Source organism: Rhagoletis pomonella, unplaced genomic scaffold, assembly GCF_013731165.1.
Source record: "Rhagoletis pomonella isolate Grant_MI unplaced genomic scaffold, Rhpom_1.0 Rhpom_scaffold_00001, whole genome shotgun sequence".
In the NCBI taxonomy this organism is placed as follows: Eukaryota; Metazoa; Arthropoda; class Insecta; order Diptera; family Tephritidae; genus Rhagoletis; species Rhagoletis pomonella.
In genome coordinates, this window is record NW_023458555.1 from 18324572 (window position 1) to 18346938 (window position 22367).

Genomic DNA, 22367 nt, shown 5'->3' on the forward strand with positions numbered 1-22367 from the left:
AAAAAAAAAAACAACTACAATAACAAGAATAGTACGCTGCCAGGCATATTCAATCAGACAACCATTAAAAGTCACACACCACCAACAACCAACACGCACACAGCACAGGCTTGCATCCGCTGTGCAGCAAACGTTGCACATTCAGTTAGGGGTTGTTCCTGCCGCCAAGTCGATTGTCTCTTCGAACTCTGTGCGAGTATAAAAGCCACTCCAGCCAGAGACTCAACCATCATTCGCATCGCATCCTTCGTCGAATGCATACAACACAAAGTGTAGTTACGCACGCAACAGCCAAGAAGACAACGCAACGCAAAAGCCGGAAAGAACAAGAGTTAAAGAAATTCGAAGTACTCAAACTAAAAAAAATACGCAACAGCAACAAACATGTCGCCCAATACAAAATCCAGCCAACAACAACAGCAGCCACAATTCTACGCTACCAAAACGGAGCTGTACTTGAAAGTGAAGAAACCGCTTTTGGAGCGTCAACGTCGCGCACGCATCAACAAGTGCCTGGATACGTTGAAGACACTGGTTGCTGAGTTCCAAGGTGATGACGCCATAATGCGTATGGATAAAGCCGAGATGCTCGAATCGACAATTGCATTCATGCGTCAACACAGTAGTCGTGGTGGCCGCTCAACGATGCCTGCGCTGACGCCACTCGCCCCCATGGACAGCTTCCGCAATGGTTACATGAATGCCGTCAATGAAGTTTCGCGCGTCATGGCCGCTATGCCAGGCATGAGCGTGGATGTGGGCAAATCGGTGATGACTCATTTGGGTAGTGAATTCAATCGGCTATTACAGCAGCAGCAGCAGGAACAACAACAACCACGCCAGCAGCAACAAACAATCGTTGAGGATGTTGAGGAGAAGCTATGCGAGAAGTTGTCTCGTCCATCCAGTCGCGCTTCTTCCGGCTATCACAGTGATTGCGCGCTTGATAGCCCAATGCCATCGCCTGCACCAACGGCTGCCGTTGAAAGCGCCAACTGGCGGCCATGGTTGTAAATCATTTGAAAGCAACCATGCGAATAGAGTTGGTGTAGCAACTGAGAGCTTTATTTAATATTCAAGAAGACTTGGTACAACGATTGTGCGTTAGACTGTGATCGCATTTATTTGCATTGTTATTGTATGTAGATAGATACATACATACATATCTTCCATTAGAAACAACTAAGGCTTTAATAGTTTGTTAAGCATTTAGAAATTTAGAGAAATTGTAAAAAGGCTTTAATAGTTTTGTAAGAAGAAACCTAAGCAGAAAATTTAGAACAATTAAAAAATATTTTTAAAAGAAAAATTGGACTTTTATTTTGCTGATAACTAAAAGTTGTTAAATTGTATTGTTGGATTTTGGTGAAGTTTCGATTGAACACAACATTACACTTGCGGAAATTAACATCTTCAGGGTTCCTAAAAAGCAAATACATTCACACACATAATTCATCAGTGAACTCTGCTGAGTATTCGCACAAAAAAAGGGAAATTTAATTACGGCAATGCTATTACCCAGCAACACCTCAAAAAAACGTTTTCAGAGCGCTCGGAATATGGGGTTGTTTGCAGGTCTCAAGAGTAGCGAAAAACTCATAAAATTACAGACAAGAGATGGAAAATAATTTTTCTTTTATCAAAATTTCTTAAATTAGTATGCTGCCTTCAAGAAAAAAATGCTCGTATATTTACAAAGCGAATTCATATAAGGTGTTATCGATTCAACAAATACAACAATTACTTGTATTGTGTTTTTGCTTTTAGCGGGCCATTGTCAAATTTCAGCTTTTCTTCCCCGAAAGAAAAAGGGTGACAGAAAATACAAACACACTCACGCTTTCATTCACTCATTAGCGAAATACAAAACTTTGACAATCAAAAGCTACTCACGCTGATGAAACAACACCACCTTATATTTTTTCAAGAAAATTTACAGCAACAGGAAAGTACTTTTTCAATCAACAGAAATAATGAAAAATATTATGAAGTGAAAAGGTAGTCAAAGTGTTGTCTTGTTATCTTATTTTGTTCTTTGTATCTAGCGCAAAGTGGCTCCAAACCTTAAAGGAACGTCTTTCAAAAAAGATTTGAAATATATTTTTATTTATTTCTTATCATGATTTTGCCATTTTTATCTTTTTTTACCGAATAATATGCACATGAATTATTTTTAATTTAACGTTTTTAAAATAAAAATAAATGACGAAAAAACTTTAAAACTTAAGATATGTGTGTATCAAATAAAACGACAATTTTTTTCCTTTCGGTCTCATATGAAAATTTCGTTGTCTGCCACAAAAAAATAATTGTAGCAAAATTTCAGCCTATCCTCATTTTTCTTTTAGCGGTCGCGAAAATAAGAATTTTTAATACATTTTTTTCTGAATTTTTGTTGATAAACAATTAAATAAAACAAATAAAAAACAACCTTGTAGTCCATAAAGTTTTAGTATAATAACTGCAAGTTCGAAGTAACTAGGACTTACCGTAGATTTTTGAAAATTTTGTGTTTTGTTTTGTTGAAGATTTAGTTTGTTCCAACACACTTTGTATGGACGAAAATGACTGACACCGTGAACAAAAAAAAATTGCCAAAACCAAACTTGCACTTATTATACTAGAATTGAACGGATTTTGATTTGTTATATTTAATTGTTTTTTGCCGCAACTATTTTTTTTGTGTCGGACAAAGAGATTTTCGTATGGGAGCGAAAGAAAAAAAAAACGTTTTATTTGACCCAGTCTAATGCATATAAACTGCCGGAACAAAGTATTAATAATAATAATAGATTGGCGCTTACACATATTTTAGTGTTTGGCCGAGCTTCTCCTCCGATCTGTGGCGTGCGCCTGTTAAGAAAAAACCTTTTTTCTACATTTTTTGCGAAATTTGTTTTGACCAGGGCTTGAACCCAGGTGTTGATGAGTAAAAGCGCGCACTGCGGACGACAAAGTATTGGCACAAAGTATTGACACAGCAAATTTGTGAAAAACTCGCGAAAATTCATCAAATTTTCATTTTTTTAATCTGATTCTTTAGAATTTTAAATTTGGAGTATGCAAATTTGTAGCCTAATCAATTTTATTATAACAAGTTTTAAGTAGCTAGGAATTACCATTGATTTTTGGCAATTTTTTTCACGCAGCCTCTCCATACAAATTTTTATTTTTTTTTTGAAAATAGTTTATATGGAAAAAATGCAAAACACCTTTGACAAAAAAAAAATTCAAAAATCAGTGCGATTTTTTACTAACTCCGAACTTGCAATTTTTACTAGAATTTAATTGGCTACAAAACTGCATACTCAAAAGAAATTTTAAAAAAATTTTATAATAAAGTTGAAAGTTGCATGAAAATTTGCTGAATTTTCGCGAGATTGACATAAAAATGAGGAATTATATTTTTATTGTTTTTGTTGTAGAATGAACCATATTTTTAAACAAAATTGGCGGAAAAATATTAGAATAAAAATTCTTGCATATATGTATTGTGAAAAGTTTGCTGTACCAATACTTTGTTCCGGCAGTGTACATAGATATTTCTATTATCAAATGGAAATTTAAGTATACAAAACAAACATCATGGATATAATACATACAATCAATAAAGGAAACAATCAATTTGACACTATACTCCCCAACAATTATGCTGTAGTCAAGTGAAGTGTACAAAGGGACTGAAAAATCAGTCGCGCTACAAATTCTTAAGTGCTCACACGGCCAACACGTGACACGAAAATTATGAATAATCAGCGAACACACAAATGTAAAGGCAGCTGAAACAGTAAGTGAACTGTATATTTACGAATATTCAATTTTTGCGCGCTATGAGAGAAGGTAGTGACCGCAAGCCAAATTTACAATGGCACGCGCGCACAATAGCACGCGGCCCAAAAAAAATCAAGTTTTAAAGCTAAAAATGGTAACGCGAGAATTCAGTAAAGTGGTGTATTGCGCGCCACCCCACGTCGCTCTACAGTGCGTCGTTAGACAAAACGTGCCACACACGTGTGCCAACCGCGCGCCGTTAGATAGGAGCGCGTGCATGCACCTGATCGCGCGCTAGAGTGACAAGGATATGTATTGGTGGATGTTGATGATTGTGGCGCGTGCGAAGCGTTCGCTTGGAGACTATGGAATGCGCTCTTGGCGGCAAAATGCAATTATTGTGATATTGAAATTTATTCATATTATTTTTTTTGTCAATTTGGTATGGATAAGGAATAAGTGCTTATAGAAAACTTGTGCCGCTGTCTGTGGTAAGTGTATGAAAAATCAATTAAGCGACTAAATGCAAAGCTTAGTTAACCGGCAAACGAGCCAAAGGCATAGGCGCTCATAGAGTTGGAAAGCCACCACTAAACCACTCCACCGCTAAATTTATTGCTTCAGTTCTCAACATAACGGACGCCGTCTAGACTGGAGTGGGCCTTGAGCTTATCTACGCAGTATAAGTCGCCGGGCCTGGACTGCATCTTTCCTGCGATGCTGCAGAAGGCGGGTCAGAAAACCTAGGGCTGGATGTGCAATATATTTGAAGGCTGTTTAAAGCTGAACTATGTTTCAACGTCTTGGAGGACTGCGTGGGTAGTTCTCCTGCCAAAAGTGGGCAGAAGTGGCCATGCATATCCAAAGGATTTCAGACCCATTAGCCTAAAGCCGCTTCTTCAAAAGACACAACACGCCTACATGAAAGGAAGATCGGTATATACCTAAGCAATGTTCTTAAGCGAATAGAAGCAGCTCTGTAGAAGTGGAAATTAATGTTGAGGGTCTTCCTGGAGCATTCAACAATGTCTCAACGCCAGCCATTTTGGACGGCATAGCAACGATAGAGGTTCATCCCGTAATTTTGATCTGGTACTCTTCACCAGGAAATGCAAGGTTCCGAACTGGTCCACGCCCAAGCTGGATGGGATGACCGTTTAGCACCAAGTACCTCGAAATAATACACGATAGTAAGCTGTCGTGGCACGTCACTGTGGAGGAGAGGGCGGGGAAGGCCTCCGTGGCATTCTATGCATGCAAACAGATGCCGGGCTGCACTTGGAGATTTGTCGCCTTCTCTTCTTCACTGGATAGTATTGGTGTGATGGACAGCATTACAGAAGAAAATATTTCTTACGAGTATAGAAAGTTAATATAGGCTATCAATGATCGACATGGCAGGGGCATTTAGGACTACACCAACGGTAGCACTCTCCACCTTGTTGCACCTCTTGCCGCCATAGAGGTGGCTGGCGTTAGGACATGAGGAGTGCTGACTTGGTGAATGTCTCTACGGACGGATCGTAGGCGGAGAAGGGCTTAGGGGCGGCAGTTGTAAGCGCGGAGCTCGGCCTCAACAAATCTTATAAGCTGCCAAACTACTACAGCATTTCGCAGGCTATAAGGAGGGCGTCGGAGCTACTGAAGTACACTCCAACAAATAAGCAGGAGGTGTTCTAACTGGGCATTTCCTGCTGGCATCGCACGCCTTTAAACTAGCTCTGACTAACGATAGGATCTGTAGAAGCTGCAGAACGAAAGAGAAGAGAGTGGAGCATATCCTCTGCTAGTATCCTGCTCTTAACAGGCTGTGGGTTAGTCTACTGGGAGCAAGTTTTCAATCTAATCTCGAAGCCGGCGCCAAGGTAGGGTATATTTAATAAGTTTTCCATTTCGCCTATAGGGCTGCGATTTTCTCCAACAGTCCTCCTAGTATGCAGTGATTAGCTGTCCAAAGTGGTCGTGGTTTATTTCGTAACGCTATGGACCCTAATGATCCACACATTGGCTGGCCAGCATACCTAGCCTAGCCTCTCAGCTAAACGACAAGAAGTTGAGTTCGTTCTCCTTCGTTCGCACTTTTTTTGCTACATTTTTTTGTTGTTGTTTGCAAACATGTTGCATATTAATGTGGACGCACTTTCCCACACTTTAATTGCGGGGAAACTCGAGCAGCAAGTGCAAACGCATCGCAACACCCCGCAACGCATATTTGCATAAAATTCAATTCTCACTACAAAAAAAAAAATGCGGCCACCCTTCCGAAACGAGTCGAATCCTTTTTTTCAATTTGTGTCTGTGGTGTTACACACGAGCAATCGTATACTGCGCGATCGGTGCCAAATTGCAAACATCTGCCACTTATAAAGCACACATGCATACATAAATTATGCCAAAAACCGTGGGATAATTTTTCGAAATTCCACCGACCGTGCAGCCCTTACGCTGGGAAGCGCAACTGCCAAAACTCGTACAATGAGGTCGCCGTAATGCAGGGCAGGATGTGTGCGTGCAGAGCTGTGCAAAAAGGAGTGAATTAACAAAAAAAAGGGGGGATGAGCGCAGCGCGCCTGTTTGCTTGCCACAACGACAAGTGCTGCGGCTTTTGTTGCCGCCGCTGTTGTTGTTGTTGTGTATGCCTCATCTTTTTAGTGACTGTCACGGTTTTTTTTTTGCTTTATCATATTTCTTGCTTTCATTTGATATTACTTTCTTTGGCTGTTGTTGCTGATGTCAGTGTTGCGCGCTCACTCATGTTGCTGCCGCACGCACGCTCAGCACGTGCAGGGCTCATCAACAATGCTGCTGCGCGCCGTAACAACCACCACATGTGTTGCATGTGTGGTTTCATTGTTCACTGACTTTGCTGCATTGCTTGCGCCCTACGCCACTACAGCCCTGTGTAAAGAGGAGGGCGGGCTGGGTTCAGTGGATGGGATGGCGGCTATAAAAGCGATGTGCCTTTTTGACCAGCGCGCAGTCAATGCAAAGCAAGCAAAGTGTAATCAACGCGGCGGGAGCTTGAAGGCTTTACAAAGAAAAAGTTTGAACGAAATATTATATTTTTCTTTTGTTTGAGAAATAAAAGTAGTAATTTTTAAAAATAGTCATGCAATCTTCAACGCTGAAGCGCGCGCCAGTGTTGTGCAAATTCAAATTTTTGGCTAGCCGCATGCGACAACTTTTCAAATTCGGCAAAGCGAAGCAGTTACAACACGCCAACATTAACAGCAGGAGCAACAACAACAACAACAATTGTGAATTTGAAAATAATAATAATAACAACAACGAGCTGAGTAAACTTACTTTCCTGCTAACCAGCGAAATGGCACAAAATGCCGCCAACGAATGGCTACTACAGCAAGCGGCCAATGTCAATGCCACCGCCATCGGCTATGGAGAGGACATGGAACAGCACGTGATTTGCCTGCAAACCGAAGCTGGACACTTTTACTGGAATGCAGCAGCAATGGTGGAGCAACAAGGCACACAACAACTCAACGAAATCGATTGGAAGTGAGGCGGAGCTGGGCGTAAAACGAACGGAAAAATAATGGGCTAGCAATGAAGCCGGCCGCAAAAAAAAAAAAGAATTACCAGAACGAGCTTAAAACGTGGCAGCAGCAACAGTGATTGTAAACATCAATAAAACGATGGAGTCGCAAGCTGAGTTGGGCAACAACTTATAGGAGTAATCAATGGGCGCGAAAATCAACTCCCAACTAAAAGCTATGTACGTTACGTACGTCGCAGCTAACGCGGGAAAGCATCAATAAGCCAGCCTACTAGGCATGAATGGAGCAGCAGCTGCAAAAGCGGAGTGAGTCAATCGAATCAATGTAGTAGTCATCGTCTCTTACGTACGAACATATGTACGTACTTCGTATGCCCACCGCCGAGTCAATACGATGAGTTCGCTAGCAATGAATGGAGAAACTGGTTTCTCAGCGCCACACTACGCCATAAAATCCAGCATCGATGAATGAATGGCAGAATGAATGGCAGAATGAATGGAATTGCATGCAGCGCCAATTTCAATTTAGCAAAGCACAGCAAACATAATCGCACACATGCATATGTATGTATGTACTTGCATCATCTTCGTCAACGCTTTTAGCCGCCTATGCGAGTGCTTAGTACTAACTGGTTGTACGTACCAATTACTGGTGTTGCTGATGCGCTTGGCGCTACAAGGAGCTTAATGAATGAATGCAACTGGTTGGTTGATTGGTTGGTTGGTTGGTGCGTTGCATGCTATGAGCTTCGTAATCGCAGATCCGGCAACATGTTGCCGAGTGGAGTATGCGCTCAGTGAAATGCAACAAGTGAAAGGAGTGTAGAATGATTTAGAATTAAATGTATTCATTACTTTACGCTTAAATCGTACTTGTAAAATTATGAAAGCAATAAATAACTACGCAAAAATTTAAAACATTTCCTTTGTTGATATTATAATATTTACACAGGTTTACAAAGAATTATATACAGGTTTTTTACCCACGAACTAAGTCATCTAATTCCCATGTAAAATTGGTCGCTCAGTCCGAAAATCCACACAATGTTTTTGATTAATGAAAATAAAAATATAAATGCGAAATTGTACCATTTTTGGAGAAAAAAACATTCTTTCATCTTTGCAAATATCACCAAAGCTTGCAATTTTAATTAAATATTATTTCACACGAAAGATAGCAAATTGATTTACCTTTCATTTGGTATACACACACTTACGTTCAACTGATTAGAAACGAAATTCAAAGGATATTGTTTGCAAATTATGTTTATTTTTTATTTTTAATAATTTACATTTAAAACATAATTCAATCTGTAACAGAAACCACAATAATAAAAACTTCAAAATTTGCAAAAATTGGAAAAAAAATTTATCAAACTTCAAAAAATTGTCATCAAAACAAAATTTGCGGGTATGCAGTTCTGTAGCCCATTCAATTGGAGGGTGGTGCACATTTTCTTCCATATAATACATGATACAATTTTTTTATATGAAAAAAATCCGCAACACCCTCCACAAAAAAAAAATTCTAAAAAATCAACGGTAATTTTTAACGACTAGAGACTTGCGCTTTCTTAGACTACAATTGATTGAAAATTTTCTAAATATTCTGATTACAAATTTGGTAATTTTGATGACAATTTTTTGAGGTTTGATTAATTTTTTTTTTTGAAACTTTTATTATTGTGATTTCTGTTACATATTGAATTATATTTTAAATAAAAATGATTAAAAATAAAAATATAAACATAATTTGCAAATAAAATCATATTGAATTTCGTTTCCAATTAGTTGTCATCATCTATTTTAATCGGTTTACGGATTCTCTTCACAGTAGGCTTAGTCTTAGTCTTCATATTGGTTTTTTGTCTTCGTATTCGACTTCGTATCCGCTTTCGTGTTTGCCTTCGTATTCGGCTTTGTTTCGATTTTCGTATTTGTATTAAATACTATGTATTCGCCTTCGTCTTTTCGTTAGTGTTCATATTTGTTTTTGGCTTTGTCTTCTTATTCGTCTTTGTATTCATCGTCGTGTGGCGTGGGTGCGCACTACCATTCTACAGGGCCTGGGATCGAGCCCAGTTTCCGCGTAGCATCAAAAACAAAAGATCAGAAATACTTTTTCTAATATCGGTCGCGCCTCGGCAGGACATGGCAAACCTCCGAGTGTAGATATTCTTCTTCTTCTTTATTGGCGCTGTAGCCACCTAAGCGATTTTGGTCTAGTTACCCTGTCCCGCGATGAATACTTTCAGATCTGGAGCATTTCTGCCCATTGGAACGACATGACTGAGCCAGCGTAACCATTGGACTTTAATTCGCTACGCTTTGTCTATATCGTTGTAAACCTCATACAGCTCATCGTTAAATCGTCTGCCGTATTCGGCATTGCCAAAGGACAAAGATCCGTAAATCGTTCACAAAACCTTTCCCTTAGGAACTCCAAGACCAGCTATATCAGATGCATCAGATGTTTTCATTGTCCATGCCTCCGCGCCAAAATCCGCGATGTTGTCGGCATACGCCAGCAATTGTGCGCTCTTGTAATGTAATGTGCCTGAGCTGTTAAGTTCTGCGGCTCTTATGATCTTCTCCGATATCAGAATAAAGAAATCACTTGGAAGGGAGTCACCTTGTCTGAAACGTCCTTTAGTATCTAACGGCTCGGAGAGGTCTTTCCCAATTGTGACCGTACTGGTGGTATTGCTCAACTTCATTTTACACAACCGTATTAGTATCGCGGGGATCGCTGTCGAAAGCGGCTTTGAAATCGACAAATAGATGGTGTGTGTCGATTCTATTTTCGCGAGTCTTTTCCAAGATTTGGCGCATTAAGGCCCAATCAGTTCGTTGACGGTGGGCTTCAGTATTTCCACAATACGTGGAAGCTTCTCATAAATACAAAATAATTAGACCAATCTTTTAGTAAAGCCGCTTCCATATTTTGGTTCCCAAAAGCATTACAAAAAACTGGCATGTTAAGAAACTTCATAGTACTTTTTGGCATTGTAAACAAATTTGGAGGTAAAGAGAGACGGGCTTTCTGACTCTATTCCAAAAAAAAAAAAAATACTTTGTCAGAAAAATTAATATAAAAAATCCAGAAAGGATTGTGCGAACAAATGGGCCTATTCACGTTGGTCCCAGACAGTGTGACCAGGTAAGACTTTTTGAGCCTTAATTTAATAGTTCTATTTTTTCTCTTGCCACGGAATTTTTGGTGTAGCCTCGTAGCTTTTTTCTGGCCTTCTTAATGCTACCCTTTTCATAAGTAATTTTCATATTTTTAGTATTCTGAGAAAAAAAGAACGATTTCATAGAAATGTTAACTTTTTTCCTACCCGCAAATATGTGACTAATTATAGTGAATTTACATAGATGAGATTTATTGAATTACAATGGTAAATTCTTACAGAAAAAGATATGCAACTATGTTACTTCCGTCATAAAACCAGTCGGCAAATGAATAACTTTTGGATGCTGTATTTATAAGACCTTTCAATATCTATGCTATGTGCAAACAGACGATAAAGTGTTTTTTTACGAAACGGATGTCAAAAAAAAAAGAATTGGAGAAAGCGTATCGCGGTGTGTCTGGGGCAAAGTTAAGCTGGTACTGTGTCATCATTAAATATATCATGAAAATTTCTATACATACTAAAAACAAGGAGTAAGGAGTCGAGCATGCAGATTACTTTAAGAGATCAGAAAAAATACTTCTTAAGGCCGAGCGTGGAGTTTTGAGCGAAAAAATTTACTTAATCTTCACTTGAACTTGTAGAGCCATAAAAATTTTGTCTTCCATACAACATTTTGTTTGGATATGAGATTTTGCTTTAAAGCTCTTTCATTAAGATAGCTAGAACTGTGGACTTTCGTGAGCTAATTACTAATTAAATCATACTACAAGTTCTATCGAGGAAATCGTCAAGATCGGTGCTCTTTGAGGTATATTTCCAATACTACTGATTGTTCAGATATAACTTTTTGTGAATAACTTCTTTATGTAGGCAGATAAAGCCATACAATTGTGTGACCTGTTAACTTATCGATCATACAAGGCCTACAGAGCAAATTAGTAAGAGTGGTGCTTTATAAGGATTGTTCGGATATGAGATTTTGTTATATTATCCCTCCGTCCCATATTTGTTTAATCATAAATATAAAGTCCAAAGGGAAATTCAATTAGATTTAATGTAAAGCTAGAAAATAACTGATTCAAAATGCAGTACAAGTTTGAAGTTGATTTTTTGATGTTCATGAAAGGTATGAAGCCTTCGGCCTGTATTCTTTTATATTTTTATCTTCACATACGCGATTTGGAATCGGAACAAACTCAAAGCCAAAATGTGTGTGAGCAAAGAAATAATTCTTTATTAATATTTGATGTTGTTGTTGTTGTATAATCTGCTTTTCATAAAAATTGTTTATGGTTTTTAAGCAGGCTTTTGTTTGGCTACTTTTTCACTAATCACAAAAAAAAACAGCTTTAAACTCCAATAAAATTGCTGGATTTATGAATCTACATACATATTAGAGCAGTTTTTAAATGCTATGTAATAAAAACTCAATTAAGCTCCACCCAGAATGGCAGCGGACAAGGGTCAAAATTAAAACTCACAAAGGCATATGAAATGGCTCATAATTGCGGCGCCAGCGTTGTTACTGCCGACGTTTTTCCGTTGATTTAAATTTATTTCTATTTCTATTTCTACCACCCAGTGGGGACGGTAAAATGTTGATTGAGTGTTGATTGTAATAATTTTTATTATTTTCACAAGTTTGCCAATGTTTTGATACATTGTTATTACCAGTAAATCTACATACACGCACGTAACGAAAAAATATTTAATTTTAACGATAAAGCATAATGACAACTGACGGAAGCCGTCGTGCACGGCAATTATAGTTGCGCTCCCCAACTTTTCTGGGTTAAAACCTATAAAACTGTCACAAAGCAAAAGAAGCCAGAGAACCGAGTACGGGAACGCTTTCTGGTAAAATCCAACTTCTTGTGAGTTAGGGAACGCAACTTATGTTTAAGGCCAAAACACAATAGCGCAGTGGCAGTGGCAGTGACAGTTTTTAAAATCAGCTGTTACTGCTAATATTGGCAGTCAATGCCGCAGCAAACACAATACGGCGTTGTCAGTGACTGCTTTTTTTGACATTCCCTTTTGTTTGTTTACATTTTTGTTGTTGCCTTTTAGGCTTCAGTGACATCAACAGATGTTGGCTGCGTTTCATTTATGTCAAATTCAGCATGCGAAGTTTGCTGCGATGAAGGCAGTGGCAGTGAATTTAGAATTTGGGCTAAACTGAGCAGTACTGCTAGCTGCCACTGCTGTATTGTGAGTCGCTTCATTGGACACCACACTTTCTAAAAAACAGCTGATTTCGAAAAACTGCCGCTGCCACTGCCACTGCGTTATTGTATTTTGGGCTTTACTCTCACGGATTTCACTAAGGCAACTGTACAGCTGTTCAATTACCGCCAACCGCTTTACCATCGCTTGCTGTAATTCAGGGTAGAGCTTTAGACGCCGAAAATTTTCATTTTCAGTCGTCAGACAAATAGTTTTTATTGTTCGTAGTGAAAGTACTCGTTCAATAGAAACTATGCAGGGATTTCTTCGTCACCTGCTTCATCAACTCAGACTCTGCAGTAATCCGTTAATTAATCATTAGCGTAGTCAACTTGGCATGAATGTAAGTACTTACGAGTATGTTAATAGATTTTGGCGCCTAAATTTTGTGGTGGTAAACAAGCTCATTAGGGAGAAAGTGCATCGCCCAAAGTTCTGTGGCTTCCCTTATTATAGTCAGGTTCAGAAGTTCACCACTGAGGTGAGGACGGAAAGTGTATTTGCTTGCAGGTAAAATCGATTACTAAGGGATCAAATGGCTGATTGATTGCAAGGATTATTTAGAAAATCTCTATTCCGTCTATTTGCTTCTAGTGTGTAAGCTATTTGCTTGTATGCATACATAGATTTGATAAGTTTCTCAAAGATAGTTGTTTTCTGGGGTGCAGAGTTGTTCACAGAAGTGCATTGAACGAATTTATTTTCTTTACTTATAGTTATGTTCACAGGTTTTCTCATTAATCTTTTATTTCAATATCGCTTAATTAAGTTGTCGGAGTCATGTACTTTGTTGAATTATATGTAAGTACATATGTATCTTTCTGTGTACCTATAATTAATAATTCCAAATTCATTGCCCAGATTCACCACAAAATTAAACCCAAGACGAGTTTCTGGACAAGTTTAAAAAAAAACACTTTCTGTAACTTTAGAGTTTTTTTACTGCAACACGCAGGAAAATGACTGGACAATTCTGGCTAAGATAGTTGCAAGTCTTTTTTTGTTGTCTAAGGTTTAAAAAAGCTCCCTTGCCAACTTTCACGCAAAAAAGCTCTTTCGACAGAAAGACATATCATTTTGTTCGCGCTGTTTCAACAGTCCTGGCAAGCCTTTCGATGGATCCAAAAGTTCGAGTCCTCGGGTACCGGATTTTTTGTGATTTATTTATTTATTTAGTTTTACTTTTTTTAATTAAATTCTCTTTTAATTTTTAAGATTTATGGCTTTAAAAACAAAAACAAATGTTTTTTGTTCTAATATTTATAAACTTATCTCATTTTTATTTAATTTTTTTCCTTTTTATTTAATTTTTTTAAAGAAAAAAATATTTTCAATTTAATTTAATTTTTAGAAACTTATTTTTTAATAAATTTTTATTTTAATTATTTCTCTCTTCAGTTTTAACTAACTAATTTCTTTCGTTCATTAATTTAAATTTCTTTTAATTTTTAGATTATGCTACATCTTTTACAAAGAAAAATATTTTTTCAATTAATTTTTTTATGAACTTATTTTATTTTTTCTTTTTTATATTAGTTTCTTATTTAATTTTCTTTTAACTCTATTTAAATTCTTTTATATGGCTTTAAAATAAAAAAAAAACATATATTTTTTAATATTTATATACTTATCTTATTTTTTCATTTTACATATTTAATTTTTAGAAAGAAAAATATTTTTTTTAATTCAATTAATTTTTAGAAACTTATACATATACATATGGAGCAATTCACGTCAAATGTCACAAGCACGCTGAGCGGTGCAAAGCAAGCTACTTTTCGACTAACTGGGAAGCAGACAGAAAGTGGGAGTAGTAATTCGAAAACTATGATTTCTATAGATTTTTGTACGGGCTATCCGATGGTGTTATGCGTTTTCCAAAATTTTCCCATTTTGATGGCGCAAATTCTGAATGAAAATTTACTTGTCATTTTTCTCAATTGTGGTCATTGTTAATATTGTTTTTAGTTATCTCAATCGAAAGATCGAGTCTTTTTTATATAGAAATCTTTAATAAAAAAGATCTTCTCATTAACAGTTTTTTTAATTCGTTTTTCGAAAGACATAGTAGAGCTTTCAAGATAGTTGCCAGATTTGACAATTGTCGTACGAAAGACTTTTGTCTTTGGAAGAAAAAGGATCATTTTTTGCTCTTATTTTCAAGGCAAAAATAAATGACAAAATTTATTTGCCTTTTTTTATCGAAAAATGGCCGATATTTTTGGATTTTTAGTTTTTAGTTAAAAACAAATTAATAATTCATGATTTTTCGGTGGTTTTCGAGCTTTCTAGGAATTTTACAAAAACTTTTGGATATTTTTTAATTACTTTCTCTACGAATGAAAAAATGCTATTAAGCAAGAAAAGCGAGTTCAGCTGGCGGTTTTCGCTGAGCAAATTCGTTAGTAGCTTTTGAAAGTGTAGAGGAGAGTCTATGTGTGGTGGCATCAACAACCCGCTGTCAATCATGGATGTAATTGCGTACACTTACGATGTTAAGCTCTCTACCCTAGGCAAATTTAGCCTAAGCAAATTGCTACATCTTCCACAGTTTTTCTTTCTAAGGAACTTCCTACGACGATCTAAATCAACTAGTAAAATATCTAGTAGAAACAAAATAATTATATGCAAGCGGCTGGTGTGTTGAGCTATTAGGGTTATTGACTTATTATAAGAATACAACAGATCCTCTCGGTGGTGGTGCACCTTGATCTATAGCTCTTTAGTATAAGTCTCACAACTATGTAGGTATGTAGGTGCACCAAAGCCAATATATAAAATTAAAATCACCTTGACAAATATTCTGCCATCAAAAGGATATTTTCCCACGAATGAGCTCAATACATTTATGCATGTACATACATACATACATAAATCTAAAACAAATTGGGATCAAGTCTAAAACCAATTTGATGAACTGATATGTATGAAGTAATGGCTAGCCATGAAAATCTATTCTGAAAAAATGTATGAATTAGATAGAAAACTCCACACAAAAATAGCTCTATCAGATGCCAGCCATTAGGGTAAAATAAAAATTGTCGAATACATAATTTTAACCCTTTGTTGGCATTGATTCCCACTTACAAAACTCATTAAAGGGCCAATGAACCGGAGCAAGTGTTGTGAAAGCGATTAACAGAATTCAAAAAAAAAAATAAAAACAATTTCAAATCATCCTTAAGAAATTTTGTAGGAAAAGTGCGGCAAAAAATAGTTTTCCCACGAAAAGGATTACATTTTCCATTTGCTCAACAGCAACAAGCACAGAAACGACACGTAACTCGATGTAAACCCCTTCACATATATGTACATATATATATGCCTATGTATGCAGGTACTTATTTACACGTAGTTCAACCCCAACACATCCCCCATGACAAGCCACCACATGCTGCGCAAAGATTACATTGCAGGCAAGCGTTGATTTTACAAGCTCCATAACCCTCCAATTTTACTCTGATTAAGCGAAAACACTTCCAATGTGTCTGAGAAAGTGCCTCGGCAGCTAAAGAATGCGCGCCGGCAATCAACCAAATGTCATGAGCGCCAATACAACGAGTGGAGACCCTATTCATGAATCATGATTCACTTTTAATTAATGAATACATACACACGCACTCCGTAAACACTTAGCCATACATATATACATCTTTACGTATGTATAAGGGCTCAAAAGCTCAAGGAGAGGAGAGAGAGTAAGAATTACAAAAGTCAAGGTTTTATTACACCAATGCCAGCGAAGTTCAAAGGGACTACTCGCTTACTCACATAGTACTTACATACAAACATGTGAAAGATTACAAACTGAGTGGCAAGGGTTGACTCTAATCCTTTTAATACCCTCATCCTTCACACACATAGTGCTGCTCCTAAACTGTTGTTGTTACTAATGCCGTAACCCTTCGCATATCAACTCTTTAAATACTTTTATATATGTATATGTACATACATTAGGGTGGATCACAAAAAAACAATTGCGGGTTTTCCGCCGGAATTGTAAAATTTATTCTAGTTAAGCCTTCCGCTAAAATACTTCGAAAAAATATTATAAAGTAACGTTTTCATACATTTTTCAATTTATAAACTTTTTTTAAACCTGCCTTACTTTTTATGAATAAGGATATTAGTATTCACTTTTTGAGCTATACCGATTTGAAAATATGTATGTACACTAGGGTTATGACATATTTTTTACAAAAATTTTACCATCACCACGTGATAGGAAAAACTAAATTAATAATAAAAATCGTGTTTGCGGGTAATTTTTACAAAAAAAAAAATCTAACGCACCATATGCAATTACTTAAAACTCACAGATATTTTTTTATTTTTTTATTTTTTTCTTGCTTTTAAATTAATATACAAATATATATACAGTTGAAATAAAAATAAAAAATATTTAAAGCATGTCAATTTCTATGTGGTGTATGATACGAGGTAAAATTTGTGTCATTGTTGCCGCGTTTATTTGCGATATTTTTTCTGACTGTATTACACATTTCTTTCCATAGATACAAGAGAAAAAAATTGTCAAATACACTTTGTTACTAAAAAAATCGGTAAAAATAAGTAAAAAAATATGCAAAAAATCAATGCGATTTTTTAACAACTTAAAATTTTTACAATTTTTGCACAAAGTTCTAAATATGAATATATGTATATGTTTTTTTTTTTATATAATGAGCAGCACTAAAAAATAAATTTTAATTCAACAAAAGAAATATAGCCAAAACTGGTCAAAATAAGGTGTCTCTATTATTTTGGCCATGAGTGTACCTCCAAAAATCCCATTATATAGATTCCCTTGCTACAACTATTAAGCATTTTTTTGCAGAGTTTTTAAGCTTGAACTCTTCTATAACCTGAGGTGCTTTTTTAGAAAAACACTAATTTTATCTATCTATAAAAAAAACTCGACGCCTGGATGTATTTTAAAATCGATCTAGTTCAAGATAATCTTAATATTTTTCGAAATGTTTAGGCGGAGGTCTTAAAATCTGAAAAATTTTCCGATGGAAAAACAGTACCGATTTTTTTTTTTTTTTGGTTGAGAGTGATGCACCGTAATGTACATATGTACATACTTACGCTCGCTCGTGTGAACGACTCATTCCAAAAAGGCACCCAACAACGCCAACGCGACGCGGCAATTATGATGTGATACACGCTGTCCACACTCCGCCCAGCCGCCCAGCCGCGCCACCAATCATCCGGCATCTGTACGTATGTACATAGATACATACACATAGGAAGTACTACATTAACGCCGAATTTGTGCGCACCAATTTGCAGGCACATCATCTCAAAACAATAAAAACAAAATAAATAAAAGCAATAATAACCAACAACAACAAGCTGAATCAGAGAGTAGAACAACAAAAAAAAAAAGAAACATCGAAAGAAGCAACAGCAAACAACAACTAAAATAAAAACGAATCAAATAATAAACAACGACAGCTGCAACCAAGAAAATTTTCTCACACTCTAAAGTGCACTGGCATACCAACAACAAGTCCGCACAGGCGACAGCAGCAGCCGCTAGCATAGCCGCATCCAAAGCCCAGCAAACGATTCAACATTCAGTCAGCCAGTCAGCCGGTTAGTTAGTCTGGTGTTCGTCCTACAACCGTTCGCACACACACACACAATTCCATATCAGCCACTTAGTCAGTTAGTGTAGCAGTCAGTAAGTCGCTCTAGTGGCCACATCCGTGCGCAAAGCCAGGCTTTTTAGTCTGTCTGTCCAGCCATCCATCCGTTGGTCCGTCCGGTAGAGTGCTGAAGAGTAGTAGCTGCCACAATTTCATGAGCAATGCGAAATAGTCATGCGGTTTGTTCCGAGTATATGTATATACATGAGTGCGTGCGTGTGTGTGATTTGTTTAGTGTCCGTCACTCAGAGTCGTCGAAATTTGACGAAAGGCAGGTGGTAGTTTTTCGGGAATTTAGCTCACTGGCACATAACAGCTACTGAGTATCATCATAAGTTGGACGAGTCAGTCGCGCAACGGATAAATATCCTCAAAAAAAAAAGCACAAATGGCACACACTGTTATTGAGCACAGTGGGTACGAAAAGGGGAATTCGTTGATACATCTTGCAGAACGGAATCATTGCGGAAGTGTAACTAAATTATGCGCTGGTCCCATGTTACAATGCAACTACGGCAACATTGGCCTGAGAGAGCTTTTACCTTGCGACTGTCTTTTTAAAACAGTCATGATTAGAGCGAGAGCTTTTACTATACTGTGCACGCTCACATAAAATCTACAGAAAGCTTTAAAAAGTTCTGCTTTCGGGCGCTCTTTTCAGCATCACTAATATAAAATGCATATAAAGCTTGCAAAAGCTCCCTATGCTTGTCTATGTAGTGGCCAATTAAAAATTAAGGAACGTTTTTATAGGCTATACATTAGGTTCGGGAAGGACATACTCAAAAACTCACAAAACAGTCTTCGAAGAGAGCTTTTTATCAATTCAAAAGCTTCCTTGCAGCCTTATGTTTTCATCCGTACTCATATAATAGTTTTGTGTCTTCAAATTATTCACTTGGACACAACAGGGAGCAACAAAAATGCTCAACAAAGTCTTTCTCCATTCTACCTCTATGTGAGTGACGATCAGACTTGACATGAAGCCCGAGGAAAACTCCTTTCAAATGAGTAGAAATCTTTCGACGAGCAAAAGTCACACTTTAAGAATCTCTTCTCATAAAGTGCAGATTGGAAACACCTCACGAATGGACGCTTTTGAATGGGAAATTGAAACCAGAATATCAGCGTTAGCACCAAATCATAAAATAAAATCTACATCTATTTAATATGATCAACAAAGCTTCCCCAAGAATATAGGAAACTGTCGTTTTTTTACCTTAAACCAAACTAGCAAACTGATATGAAATGGTCCAAGGACTCATGCAAAGTAGGCGTATCACCAGAAAAAAAAATTAGGGCATTGGACGTGCCGATGCATGAACATCCATCAGTTGTTAGAAGAAAGCCAGCTGACAACGCCTGAAAGTGCTCATCGCGGCCGAAAAGTGTGTCTTAGCACACCAACAAGTTATTTGGTTGGTTATAGGGCTTCCTCATAATAATATTTTTAGGTACTGATAGGTCCGCTAGTAGTGTTTCTATGAGCCTTCTAAGCGTTTTGTGCCAAATACTCACAAGGCGTGGGCATTCACGTGGGAAATGTTGGACACATTCATCGTTAGCTTGTAGCTGGTAACTGCGCGGCGTTCTATTACGAGTATAAGTGTACAGAAGCCCAATTTCGGCTGCTTATTTACAGCCTTCATCTAGTAAGCAGATACTAGCTGTTCGTCATATAATAATCATGTAAAAGTTTTGATATCCTGCAATTTGGTATGTATATCTGACCGCCTTTTTCTAGCCGACTGCTTCTCCAATCCATCAGTTACTCATTGCCTTCTAGATCCGGGAACCTAGGCAAGAGAGGCGATAAATGACCGAGACCCTGCGTTCCATTTCACATCTTTTAACCAGCTTACAGTTTAGTAACCGGAGATGCGTTTGTTAATAACGCCGACTGGCTGTCAGAATATAGTACTACCAAGTTCCTCTGAGCATCCATCTTGAATCCGTCAGTCACTCGGTTCCCTTTTCCATTTTATTTTGAATGGGAATTGTTGTTCCTAATTGCAATTCCCAACTCAGCTACTTTTCCACCAAATGCTCACTAACACTATTTACACCGCGATTTCATACAAACAAGTCCCACTGTGCCCAATCACTATCAAAACACACAGTCACCCCAAGCAAAGGGATGAGTGCTGCTTCGCAGCGGTGATAATAACACCGACGACAATAACGAGCCGTTGCGTCGAGCACAACAACAAAATTATAGGGTGTATGAAGAAAAAATTGTGTGGGAAACCGAGTAGCAAAGTGTTTCCCACGGTTTCGAAAAAGGACTGCTGCAACATCAGCAGCAGCTTTCGATGAGCAGGAGGTTAATTTACTTTACCTGAAAAACAAAAAAACAACCACCGCACAACCAACAACAACAAGTGGATATGGTGAAATCAGCTGCACCCTCACAGCAAGGCAATCAGAAAAGAAAGAGCAAAAATGCAAACAGCCCTTACTTAAGTGCAGCGAGATGGAACAGGATCTGCGCAGCATGCGTCGATTACACCATCGATACTACATAAAGCAGAATGCGCAACATAGCGAACTGGGACAGTGAAAGCAACAAAAACAAAAAAAAACAGCCACCACTACTGATATCGTCACTGGCACCAACACCACAACCAACGCCTTTCACTGAGTGCACTCAGCTCAGCGCTCACCAGCAGAAGCAGTGAGTGGGCAATCCTGTCTGCTATCTGGTGGCGAACTCACGCAGGTGTTCAACTCGACTCTGCTGCTAGTTGTCCGGACTCCGGATTGTGTTGCTCTCTCACCCAGGCTTACGTACTCTCTCGCCTGTTTATTTTACAGGCATTTGCATGAGCGCGCGCTGCGCACGAGCATGAGTTTACCACCTCTCCGAAGCGACCTTTAGCCACGTGCAGCTATAAAAGGCGGACGCATTCCTGGCGTACTCAGCATTCTCGTTGCAGAACTTAAAGTGAAAACAACACGTTGCGTAACCGAAGCGCACTCAAGAAACAAGAAAGTTAAAAAAACATACAAATTTCGTTCTACACTGCACAAAAAAAGTGAAAACAAAAAAAAAACATAAATATCAAAATGGCAACCAGCGCTTATGAATTATCAAAAACTTATCGCTATCGCAAGGTGATGAAGCCACTATTGGAACGCAAGCGCCGTGCGCGCATCAATCAATGCCTGGACGAGCTAAAAGACTTGATGGCCGAATGTGTACAACAGCAAAGTGGCGAACCGGAGGTGAAATTGGAGAAGGCGGACATTCTCGAATTGACCGTCGAACATTTGCGTAAAATGCGTCAACAGCAGACGTGTGCACGAAGCGCAGATGAAGGTGCACGTCAGAGCTTTCGTTCCGGTTATATTAAGGCGGCGCATGAAATTTCGCGTTGCCTCGCCACTCTGCCGAATGTAGATGTGCAATTAGGCACACATCTGATGACACAACTTGGCCTGCGTCTCAATCAATTGGAGTCGCAATTACAAGAAGTGCGCACCGCCGTCAATCAGCCTCTAAATGTGAACTGCGGTCCAGCTACACCGCCAACAACCAGCGCCTCCATGTACAGTCCAGTTTCCAGCGGTTATGCCAGTGACAATGAATCGACCACCTCAAGTCATTCGGCAACGCATAGCAGTGGGCTATTGCAGGTGTCGTCAACGCAAGTGTGGCGTCCGTGGTAAGGAGAGGCGCCGAAGAACGACGAGCCGCCGTTACCCTGCAGCCATTAGATGCGCAAGCAAAGATTATATTGGACTTGAGTTAAGTCTATAGAAATAATCTCACAACGGTCTCATTTGATTTAAGTTGAATTGTTTTTTATTTAATTTTAAATGATTTCAATATTTTTTCGTAAAATGTTATTAGACAATTAGCTGAATAATTAACTAGGAAGTTGGTTTTGTGAACTGTGATAGGTAAAGCTTTAGTTACATACAAATATTTGTACTGTAGTAGTTTGTAAGTATCAAGCACCAATTGTACATAAAGGTGTATTTAGTAAAGTATGTAATGCAAAATGATTATGCATACAAACGAGAGATACAAATACATACATATCTTATTACATTAAACGA

General features: G+C 38.0%; 3 protein-coding genes across 3 annotated transcripts; all 3 read left to right on the top strand.

Annotated features, from left to right (window-relative positions):
- Positions 1-7: 7 nt before the first annotated feature.
- LOC118750871 (enhancer of split m8 protein-like) lies at positions 8-1285 on the top strand. The gene has a single exon (XM_036485608.1). The coding sequence runs from the start codon at positions 385-387 to the stop codon at positions 1012-1014; it is 630 nt and encodes a 209-aa protein (XP_036341501.1). The 5' UTR covers positions 8-384; the 3' UTR covers positions 1015-1285.
- Positions 1286-6701: 5416 nt separating this feature from the next.
- LOC118750878 (anaphase-promoting complex subunit 5) lies at positions 6702-8203 on the top strand. Its single transcript, XM_036485614.1, has 2 exons — positions 6702-7513; positions 7561-8203. Exon 1 carries the CDS (start codon positions 6881-6883, stop codon positions 7289-7291), a length of 411 nt encoding a protein of 136 aa, XP_036341507.1. The 5' UTR covers positions 6702-6880; the 3' UTR covers positions 7292-7513; positions 7561-8203.
- A 13014-nt stretch (positions 8204-21217) lies between these two features.
- On the top strand, positions 21218-22367 carry LOC118750886 (enhancer of split m7 protein). Its single transcript, XM_036485618.1, has one exon. The coding sequence runs from the start codon at positions 21372-21374 to the stop codon at positions 21972-21974; it is 603 nt and encodes a 200-aa protein (XP_036341511.1). The 5' UTR covers positions 21218-21371; the 3' UTR covers positions 21975-22367.

Bases quoted from the DNA above. Each gene is read 5' to 3' on its own strand.
- LOC118750871 (XM_036485608.1), top strand. From the start codon at position 385: ATGTCGCCCAATACAAAATCCAGCCAACAACAACAGCAGCCACAATTC.
- LOC118750878 (XM_036485614.1), top strand. From the start codon at position 6,881: ATGCAATCTTCAACGCTGAAGCGCGCGCCAGTGTTGTGCAAATTCAAA.
- LOC118750886 (XM_036485618.1), top strand. From the start codon at position 21,372: ATGGCAACCAGCGCTTATGAATTATCAAAAACTTATCGCTATCGCAAG.